At 38.6% G+C, this 12,076-nt stretch overlaps 1 protein-coding gene across 1 annotated transcript in view; it reads right to left on the reverse strand.

The window, feature by feature from the left end:
* FAM131C (family with sequence similarity 131 member C) overlaps window positions 1-12,076 on the reverse strand; it is a 70,836-nt gene that overhangs the window by 19,445 nt on the left and 39,315 nt on the right. The window contains exon 3 of the mRNA XM_053689849.1: window positions 3,718-3,811. Within this exon, the coding sequence (XP_053545824.1) occupies window positions 3,718-3,811 (94 nt within the window). The remainder of the gene's footprint in view (window positions 1-3,717; window positions 3,812-12,076) is intronic.

Genomic DNA, 12,076 nt, shown 5'->3' on the forward strand with positions numbered 1-12,076 from the left:
CATAAATATATATATATAGATATAGATATATATTGTACCAAAATACCATCAGATATATGTAGAACTATGTATTTATATGTGTATATATGTATTTATATGTGTATATATGTATTTATGTATTTATATGTGTATATATGTATTTACAAACATTTATACACATATAATCACATAAATATATATATATAGATATATATTGTACCAAAATACCATCAGATATATGTAGAACTATGTATTTATGAATATGAATTCTTCTATGTCAAGAACATTGGAATGTGAAATATTCATATTTTCATGACGGTTAGCGCACATGAGAATATGCGATCAAGTTTGTACTTGAGTAGGGTGCTAAGTTTTCCCCCCTTTTTTAATTGACTTCTATAGAGGAAAAGTTTATAGCGCACATGATATTGTACGTTTGGCTTTTTACAAGCGTCGCGTTAGCGCGCAAACGAAAACAGTTTACTTTCAACTTGTTATACGAGCGTACAAAAAGCTTACTCCTAGTGGAGTTAAAGCTCGAGTGGTAGCATTAAATACTGCTCCACTTCTAATTTGGCCCAAAGTATGCAAATAATGGCTGCGTAGAATATAGTGGTATTAAAATAATGATTAAGGGCTAGATTACAAGTGATGCGATATTTTAACGTGTGCACATAAAGGGACAAATTTCCCGTTTACAGGCGCATGTTAGATAATAAGCCATTAGAAGTGGCTGGTTAATGCTAGTCCGAGTTCCCGGTAGTACTTTGCGCTAGAATTGATTAACCATAGGTTTTTAAAATAAAAATTATGAACATCTTTATTATTATTTTTTAAATAACTGCACAAAGCAGTTTTTAGGGGTTAAAGTGAGGGGGTGAAAAAAGCAGCACTGAAAAGTGCCTTTACATTGCGGTATATGGGGACTGTGTTTTCTCTATAAATATCTATGTCTATGCTTATATACATATATATGTATGTGTCAATATGTGTATAAACACATAAATATATATGTATATATTCATATAAAGTCCCACCGGGTTCTAAATCCATTTCATATCACTATATTTCACACAGCTGTTGTCACTTTAATGCCGTCAGTAGTCATAATTAGTCATAATGGTGAAATTGCTACACAGTCTACGTCCCCTAAAAAGAATAAAGATAGAATTTTATTCTCTGTATTACCTGTCTGTATAACTAACATATATTCATAATGCATACTTAATGGTGGGAATTGAAATTATTCAATTCACCTGCCATTACTTCTTAATGAAAAGACCCCCTTGTTTATTTTTCCTCCAAAACGTAACCCTATGACTTCTAAATAGGGCTGTTTGCATTTGCACCCCTTTGGCAAACAAGGAGTTAACATTTTAAACAATGCGTTGAAACATTTTTTAAATGTTATTTTTGCCCCTTGGACCAAACAACTAAATAACAAACTAAATACACCACTGTTTTCTAGTACTGTTACTATGGGAAAACTCCCTTAAGGTTTCCTACCCATAAATACATTTATAGATATTTTTGTGCACTATCTAATCAGATTGGTTCACAGCGTGCAGAATGAAAGTGTCATTTCCACTGAGCATTGAATGAAATTAAGAGTTTAGGATTCTTGTCTATGTAGTTTCCACAGTAACAAGCAGTTGGTTCTTCTCTACATGACTGTTAACTACAGAAGCATCTCTGAGTGATAACCTGTCCTATTACTTCACGACTAATTGTGCTGCTGGTCACAGCTACAAATAGCATCTCAAGAAGGAGCACCTAGGGACATCCAAGAGAAAGGAAAATGGCCACATCTGCTTATTAAAGACAGTAGGCAATTTGTTTGTCACAGATTTTGTGACAAAATAAAAAGGTAATCAGATCACAGAGGCACAGATCTCAGTGAAAACCACAATGTTCTCTTCTACCAAAGGCAAGAGACACACTCCTATAGACAGACCCAAGGAATATGTACCGCTAATAAAGATCTCATGGATACTTATTACTCACCGGCCTGAGGGACAGAAATGCGTTGAGATAAGTGACACATTACTTTAAAGGGAAATTGCACTCAAACATTTTCTATCATACAAATGAACCAGAAGCATTTACACAAAATATATATATTTATTTTGAATGAAATTATGTTAAATAAGACCTGCAATATTGTTTGTGTACTTCCTACCGATTCTCATTGGCTGATGAAGACAACTGCCTGTTCTTTAATGGTGAAGAGGGAAACGCCTCTGCAAGTGTGACAAGAACCGTTTGATTCATGCAGGACACAAACAAATATAAAAAAACAAAACAAATACATTTTGAAATGCCCTCGTTATGACGAAATTAAGAACAAAGTTGATTAAAATGTCCCTTTAAGTGGAATTTGAGGGGCATTTATGTCTTTCAGAGACTTGGGGAGGCAAACCTCTTGCAAGGACCTTACTTCTACATTCTGTAACTGTGACAGAGACACACAGACCATATACCTAGTACAAAGAAAAGAAAATTATAACAAAGGGCTGGATCATATCCAACTGTAAACTTAGCAACTGATTTGTAAGAACAAATATCTCTGTAGAGTTTAGTGGAGATTTTTATTGTTATGATCAGTTGCTAAGTTTACAACTGGGATGTGATCCAACCAGTACCGAACCTACTCAACAAAGGGCCCTAATGCAATGTTTTTTATGGGCCCCCCAAATGTAACTTAGTAGTAAGCAATAGTAATAATATACATGCTGGTCTGTGTAATGGGTTTGGGCATAGATATAGATAGATAGATAGATAGATAGATAGATAGATCAGGGGCGTATATTTTGGCCTAGGCAAACAAGGCACTTGACTTGGGCAGCAATTTTTTTTTGTGGGGGCAGCACTTTTTTGAGTCTCACTGCACACACTGCACTACACACAGTCACTACAAACACACACACCATAAACATACACTCATCATACACACACACACACATATATATATATATATATATATATATATATATATATATACAAACACGCATACTTGAACATTTACTTCGGAAATGCCATGAAAAAAGTAATGTTACACTATCACCATTAAATATTATGACCATAGAAGGCCTAAAACCTAGGGGGGCAGCATAATTTTGAGTGCCTAGAGTAGCACAAAACCAAAATACGCCACTGAGATAGATAGATAGATAGATAGATAGATAGACAGATAGACCTGCAACCTTGACTAATAAAAGGCCCCCTGTATTAAGATTGTACACAATATGAACATGCCTATGTATAGACTGGCTGCTATGCCTACCCCTGCATTTGGACCCTGGTGCCACCACACCTGCTGAACCAATGGTAGTTCTGCCCCTGTTCCAGTCCACACTATAATAGCAACACACCTCCTCTAAGTGAGTACTAATGAATACAAATCCCTTATAGACCTAAACCAATTCTTCTATGAACCTCAAATACATACATAGATATATGGGCTAGATAGGGTTGCCAGCTTTCCTCCACTGACATACTGGACAAGGGTGATCTGGAGAGAGGTACGGAGATTAATGGTCAGACCTTAGATCTAAGTCTGTTGCCTACAACCCACGTCAGTGTCTACAAATTCAGAATTTTTCAGAAAGCTGAAATACTGGACTGTTTGGTTAACTAAAGGGCATCAGACAACCCTAGAATTTTATTTTGAAGTCACCTCAACCACTGTAATTGTCCTCAATTTGATGCCCAGTATGATCTTTTCTCCTTTCTACTTACCAATCAATGAGGAAGTTGCCAACTCTGTGATATCATAACTGCTGGAATTAGCCTTCGAATCACAGGTGAAGCCGTTAGGTGTCTTGAAGCATTTCTGTAACCAAAAGAACTAAGTGAAGAACCCACCAGCCACCATAAATATCTAAAGGAGACAGGAAATGAGTTAAACTCATTCTGCACTACTTCACAATCAAGCCAACCATAGTGTAATTATCATATAGGTGTTTTTATCCAAAGTACATAAAGTGCAAATAGTAAGTGCTCTGATATGGTACCGTCCTTTATGTATGCACTATTGCCAGCCAGCATGTCACTATGTATTTAAGCCTTGCAGAGGAGTTAAAGGGACAGTAAAGTCAAAAATAAACTTTCGTGATTCAGATAGAGCATGTAATTGTAAACAACTTTCCAATTTACTTTTATCATCAATTTTGCTTTGGTCTCTTGGTATTCTTAGTTGAAAGCTAAACCTAGGAGGTTCATATGCTAATTTCTTAGCCCTTGAAGGCTGCCTCTTATCTAAATGCATTTTGACATTTTTCACAACTAGAGGGTGTTTTTTCATGTTTGCCATATAGATAATACTGTGCTCATGTCTGTGGAGTTATCTAAGAGTCAGCACTGATTGGCTAAAATGCTAATCTGCCAAAAGAACTGAGATAAGGGGGCATTTTGAACTTTGCAGTGGCTTAGATACAAGGTAATCATAGAGGTAAAAAGTATATGAATATAACCGTGTTGGTTATGCAAAACTGGGGAATGGATAATAAAGGGATTTTATATATTTTCATACAATAAAAATTCTGGTGTAGACTATCCCTTTAAATGCATCATCAAGGTTAGCTCCAGACTCTGATAGTGATTGGTTGCTTTGCACTTGCCTCTTGTCAATGACTCACCAGATGTGTTCGGCCAGCTCCCAGTAGCGCATTGCTACTCTAGAGCTTTAACTATGTGTTTATTAGAAAGGGTGTGCTGTATGATTTATATGTACTCTGTATAGGATTGTTCTTATAAGAAGAATTTTTGCAACATACTTGTGTTTGCAAAAACATAGTTTTCAACACTTAGGTCTGAGGCCCTGATATAAATGCTTTGTGCCAATGGGTATATATTATTAGGGATCCGTCGTGTGATTGAGATTGCCGGTGAAATGTTATAAAGGGCTGAAATCAGTGTTTGAAGGTGAGAGGCGTGATACAAAAAAATCATGTCTTTTTGCTTTTGGCGTGGTTTTTTTTGTTGAGGAAGAAGAGATTTCGTATTCGTGATATTAATATTTCATCGTTTTACTAGAGTGCGTTTTTTAACTTTGCACTGTGTGAAACGTATTTTTTTGGAATTCATGTTTTTTTCATATTCCAATTTTATTGCTGAAATAAGTTCTCACAGTTTTGAACGTATTATAAATGAAACTAGGCTGTAACAAACATGTTCTAAATTAATAACCAGCTTGTTACAGTGTGGTCAAAATATTAGAACATGTTCAGAACAATGAGTGGCAATAAAATGGAATATGAAAAAAAACATCAATTAAAAAAACGTTTTACACAGTGCAAAGTTAAGCACTTAGGGGAAAAAATGTTTCTAATGGAATATGAAATAGCCTGCTGTGCATTTCACATTTTATCTCTTTGTTCTCTTAAAATACAATATACAAAGAAAATTACAATTCATATATAGCTCACAATGATTAAATAACAGTAGGAGTTTGTTCCACTATTTTTTCATGATTTATTAATCGTGGAATTTAAAATGTACCATTTGGAAAGTGACAAGGAGTTTTTAATATACGGTATATATATTTTTTTGGAAACTTCAAATAGTGACATTTTGGTTGCTATCCCTGGGTTGTGCTCAAATTCACATATTTCTGTCACATGCTGAATTAACAAGTAACACTTTCTATAATTTGCTACTAAACTATTATTTAACTACCTAGAAACAAATATTATGTTTTTGATCTAGCTTTGGCTTGTGAAGTCTATCTATCTATCAAGCTATCTATCTATCTATCTATCTATCTATCTATCTATCTATCTATCTATCTGTCTCTCTTACTGTCTGTCTGTCTATCTATCCGCAAAATCTATAATCTATCTATCTATCTATCTATCTATCTATCTATCAAGCTATCTATCATTTATTTATCTATCTGTCTCTCTCACTGTCTGTCTGTCTATATATCCGCAAAATCTATCTATCTATCTATCTATCTATCTATTTATCTATGTCTGTCTATCTATCCGTAAAATCATTATACAGAGGAGCATGTATATTATTGCTTACAAATGAGTTATCTTTGAGGGCACAAAAAAGATTTCCGCCAGGGCCTTCTGTTGAGTAGGTCCGCTACTGACTACCATTAAGACAAACCAGGCAGCCATCTAAGGGAGCATCAGCAAAAGGAAGACTATTCATTGACAGGCTCTCCAGCTCTCAAGTCATTTCCCTTTCTCTAAATCGCATGTTTCTCACTAAAGAAAGGAGAGGTGCTTAATTGAATTGGCTCCTTAGAATACCCTAGGGACTAGTAACACTGGAGAGCTTGGAGATAATGAAGAGGCTGAAACAGAATCTATCCTCTATATGACCATATGACCATAGTTGAGGGCTACATGATTAAAAGGAAAGTTTATACATATAAAGTCCCTACATGACATTCGGTAAGTGGGAAGTTGGTCAATAAACAGTATAGGTTGTCAGGATAGGTTAAGTCCAGAGTTAGACCCAAATGCTAAAATGAAGTTAGAATAACACTCTAGCACTGTGAGTATATTCCCGGACCTGACCCTGCGACAGCTGCAATAGTATACTCACAGAAATAAACTGGAAGATGATACAGCAGGGTCAGGGGAAGAACTTCGGGTAGATAAGGGTTAACCAAAAGAGTAATCCATCAAGCAATAACCGGCAACATGGAATCAGGCAGGCAGGGGTTAACCAGAAGGGTTTGTCAAACAAGCAAAGTTCCAGCAGCGTGTAATCAAGCAGTTTGGGGTTAAACAGAAGAATGGTCTAGCAAGCAAAGTTCCAGCAGCGTGTAATCAGGCAGTTTGGGGTTAAACAGTAGAATGGTCAAACAAGCAAAGTCCAGCAACGTGTAATCAGGCAGTTTGGGGTTAAACAGTAGAATGGTCAAATAAGCAAAGTCCAGCAACGTGTAATCAGGCAGTTTGGGGTTAAACAGTAGAATGGTCTAGTAAGCAAAGTCCCAGCAGCGTGTAATCAGGTAGTTTAGGGTTAAACAGTAGAATAGTCAAACAAGCCAAGTTCCAGCAGCGTGTAATCAGGCAGTTTGGGGTTAACAGTAGAAATGTTCAAAACAAGCAATAGTCCAGATAACAGGAAACAGGCAGGAAGGGATTAGGAATCAAACAAGCCAGCAATTCTGATTCAAAATAAGTAATCCAAAAGTTACTTACAAGCAGGAACAGAACAAACAGGCCCCGAGGTGAGGAGACGCCGGAATAAGAAGGCCCTCTGACGTCAGCAGAAGGGGCCGAGGAGAACAAGGTTGCTAAGCAACCAAGGAAGCGCTACCGCGCTGTACAGAAGGAAGCGATCAGCAGCTAAGCAATCGCAACAGTGCCCCCTCCTCAAGGACCCCTCCGGGGAACACGAACAGGTTTAGAGGGATTCTGAGCGTGGAACTGTTTGATCAAAGCAGAAGCAGGAACATTAGAAGCAAGTTCCCAAGAACGTTCAGTGATGGGATATCCCTTCCAGTGGACCAAATAATATAGACGGGTACCCCGTAATCTGGAATCAAGAATATGACTGATCTCAAATTCTGAAGTACCATCCACAAGGAACGGAGAGGGAACTTTACATTTGGTGGAAAACCGGTTAGAGACTGCCGGTTTAAGAAGAGATACGTGAAAGACAGGGTGAATCTTCAAGTTGTCTGGTAAAGCTACCCTGTAGGCAGTAGAACAAACCTTGGAAACAATCCTGAATGGTCCAATGTATTTGGGACCCAATTTAGCACAAGGTTGTTTGAGTCGAATGAATCGGGTGGAAATCCAAACCTTGTCTCCAGTCCGAAAAGAGGGTGCCTTCCGGCGCCTGCGATCAGCAAATCTTTTATACTTTTGAGAAGAGAGAAGAAGAATTTCCCGAACCTTCTTCCAGTGTTTACAAAGATTTCTCACTGTACGATCTGCTCCAGGAACTCCAGAACCTCCCGAAGACATAGGAAAAGTTCTAGGCGCAAATCCATAGGCTGCCTTAAAAGGGGAAGTCTGTAAAGAAGAATTGAAACGGGAATTGTAAGCAAGTTCAGCTAAAGGAAGAAGTTGAGACCAATTGGAGTGCTGATGATTAACATAGTGCCTGAGATAGGATTCAAGAGATTGATTTACCCGCTCAGTTTGACCGTTGGACTGAGGATGATGAGCAGTAGAAAGAGATATGGTAACTCCAAACTGTTTGCACAGAGATTTCCAAAATCTTGAGACAAATTGAACTCCACGATCAGAAACAATGTCCAAAGGAAAACCATGTAATCTGGTGATATGAAGAATAAACAATTCAGCAAGTTTCTGGGCCGATGGTAATCCAGGTAATGGAACAAAATGAGCTGCTTTGGAAAACCTGTCTACCACAACCCATATGGTCTTGTTTCCGGCACAATTGGGAAGATCTGTAATAAAGTCCATGGAAACATGAGACCAGGGATAATACGGAACAGGTAGAGGTTGTAAGAGTCCAAGAGGTAAAGATGAAGACTGTTTATTAGAGGTACAAGAATGACAAGCTGCAACATAATCCTTGACATCTTTGCCCATGGAAGGCCACCAGACATGTTGTTTGAGTCTCCACAAAGTATTACGCACTCCTGGATGTCCAGATAGAACATTATCGTGAGCCCAACGAAGAAGTTTTAGACGGAATTCAGTAGGTACAAATAAGATTCCAGGAGGTATGTTAAAGGATGAAGGAACGGAAGCTTGAACAGACTGTAATGCTTGGAAAGGAAATGTAGACAACTGAGCTAGAACTTTAGCAGGGCGGAGAATGGGTTCAGAATCCAAAAATGTAGAATCAGAAGCTAGAAATTGTCTAGATAAAGCGTCTGCTTTCGTATTCTTAGAACCAGGAATATAAGAGAGGACAAAATTAAATCTGGAGAAGAACAAAGCCCATCGGGCTTGACGTGAGTTGAGGCGTTTGGCAGTATGAAGATACAGAAGATTTTTATGATCCGTGAGAATATGAAATGGTTGAACCGTGCCTTCAAGCAGATGTCTCCATTCTTCCAAAGCCATTTTAATAGCTAATAATTCCTTGTTACCGACATCATAATTCAGTTCAGAAGTATTGAACTTCTTGGAGAAAAATCCCACAGGAAGGATCTTGCTAGAAACAGGATTTCGCTGAGATAGTACTGCCCCAGCAGCAATCAGAGAAGCATCCACTTCAAGGATGAATTGGAGACTCGGAACAGGATGGAAAAGAATGGGAGCAGAAGTAAATGCAGACTTCAGAGATTCAAATGCCTGTAAGGCTTTATCAGACCAATGTTTGCAATCCTGACCCTTCTTAGTAAGAGCAGTAAGGGGTGCCGAGATGTTAGCAAAGTCTTTTATGAACTTACGATAGTAATTGGCAAACCCCAGGAACCTTTGAAGAGATTTTAAGGAAGTAGGTCTAGGCCAGTCTATAATTGAAGTCAGTTTGTCAGAATCCATCTTGAATCCAGACGGGGAAATAATGTAACCCAGGAAATGAATAGATTCTTGATGAAAAGAGCACTTTTCAAGCTTGGCAAAGAGAGAATTTTCACGTAATCTCTGGAGTACTAATGTAACATGATGAACGTGGTCCTGTAAATTCCGGGAATAAATCAAAATATCATCAAGATAGATAATAACGAATTGATTAAGATAGTCTCTGAATATTTCATTAACAAAATGTTGAAAAACTGCAGGGGCATTGCATAACCCAAAAGGCATAACTAAATATTCATAATGCCCAAACCTAGTATTGAAGGCAGTTTTCCACTCGTCCCCTTTACGAATTCTGACCAAATTATATGCCCCACAAAGGTCCAATTTGGTAAAGATGGAAGCACCCTGGAGACAGTCAAATAATTCGGGAATGAGAGGAAGTGGATAACAATTCTTGATTGTAATTTGATTTAGAGCTCGATAGTCAATGCAAGGACGAAGGCCTCCATCTTTCTTTTCCACAAAGAAAAAACCTGCTCCTACTGGAGAAGAAGAAGGGCGGATAAAACCTCGGGCCAAATTATCCTTGATATACTCCTCAAGTGAAACATTTTCTTGATGAGAAAGTGGGTATGTTTTACCCTTAGGTAGAGGAGCTCCTGGTAATAGGTCAATGGGACAATCAAAGGTCCGGTGTGGAGGTAATACTTCAGTATCCTTTTTAGAAAAGACATCACAGAAAGAATGATAATGTCCAGGCAAGGAATCAGGAATGTCCAAAGCTGCCACAACTGTATTAGAAGTTTTGGGAGTACTTTGAAGACACTGTTTGAAACAAGAAGATCCCCAAGCAACAAGCTCTCCTTTAGACCATGAAAAAACTGGATCATGTAATTGAAGCCACGGGAGTCCCAAAATGAGAGGAAACTGTGGGGAAGAGATTATGTCAAAACAAATGGTTTCGGAATGAAGTACTCCTACAGACATGAGAAGTGGTATCGTAGAATATTGAATGAAACCAGAACCTAAGGGTTGACCACTGACAGTAGTGACCTTGATTACTTGGCTCTTGGAAAGCAAAGGAATATGAAAAGCATTAACAAAGTCCGAATCCATAAACATTCCGGCAGCTCCGGAATCGATGAGTGCTTGAGCCTGAAATTTGGTGTTGCCAAAACGAACAGTGACTGGAACAAATAGCTTGGGATTGAGGGTAGAAAAAGATCTTTGGCTTAACTCAGTCCCTCTTTCTGGAGTTAAGCCCCGGCTTTTACTGGACGAGTTGGACAATCTTTTAACATATGCCCCTTAATACCACAGTAAAGACATAGTCCCAGATTACGCCTTCTGAGACGTTCAGCTTCGGATAATTTAATTGCACCAACCTCCATGGGTTCACTTGACTCAGAGATAGAAGTATTAGGAGTAGGAAGGTTTGGTGAACGAGGCATAGGACGGAAAGAAGATCTGATAAAGGATCTTCTGTTACGGTCACGTTCATGGAGATGCTCAGAGTAACGAGCATCTAGCTTGATACATAAGTTGATAAGTTCTTCTAGAGAATCAGGAAGATCCCTATAAACCAATTCATCTTTCAAACGATCACAAAGACCTTTACGAAACGCTGCACGTAAGGCCCCATGATTCCACATAGTTTCAGCAGCTAAAGTCCGGAATTCTATAGCGTATTGTGCTACAGAAAGAGATCCCTGTCTTAGATCTAAAAGTCCTGCTTCAGCAGCCGCTGATCTACCAGGTTTATCAAACACGGAAGAAAATATGGAAACAAAAGTGTCAATATCATGGAGCAAAGGATCATCCTTTTCCAACAGTGGAGAAACCCAAGCCAAGGCTTTACCCTTCATAAGAGAAATTAAAAAGGTGATCTTGGAGGAAGAGGAAACAAACATCTGAGGATTATTTCTGAAGTGAAGGCGGCACTGATTTAGAAATCCTCGACAGTCTTCAGGATTGCCGTCATATTTATCCGGTAGTGGAATTCTGGGAATAAACTGTTCTGCAGGTTGTGGCGGATTAAATGCAGGGTTAGAACTGGCCGCAGGAACAACAGGTGTTGCAGAAACTTGAGAAGGAGAGAGATTATGCAAAAGAGCAGTAATTTGATCCAATTTAGAATCCAGGGATTGCAGGTGTGCAGAGTGGGTTCCAAGAAGCTGTCCCTGTAGAGCCACAGCTCTGGATAACTCACCAGGGTCCATTTTATGGCCTGTTTGTAATGTCAGGATAGGTTAAGTCCAGAGTTAGACCCAAATGCTAAAATTAAGTTAGAATAACACTCTAGCACTGTGAGTATATTCCCGGATCTGACCCTGCGACAGCTGCAATAGTATACTCACAGAAATAAACTGGAAGATGATACAGCAGGGTCAGGGGAAGAACTTCGGGTAGATAAGGGTTAACCAAAAGAGTAATCCATCAAGCAATAACCGGCAACATGGAATCAGGCAGGCAGGGGTTAACCAGAAGGGTTTGTCAAACAAGCAAAGTTCCAGCAGCGTGTAATCAAGCAGTTTGGGGTTAAACAGAAGAATGGTCTAGCAAGCAAAGTTCCAGCAGCGTGTAATCAGGCAGTTTGGGGTTAAACAGTAGAATGGTCAAACAAGCAAAGTCCAGCAACGTGTAATCAGGCAGTTTGGGGTTAAACAGTAGAATGGTCAAACAAGCAA

Source organism: Bombina bombina, chromosome 8 (assembly GCF_027579735.1).
Source record: "Bombina bombina isolate aBomBom1 chromosome 8, aBomBom1.pri, whole genome shotgun sequence".
NCBI classification, from domain to species: Eukaryota; Metazoa; Chordata; class Amphibia; order Anura; family Bombinatoridae; genus Bombina; species Bombina bombina.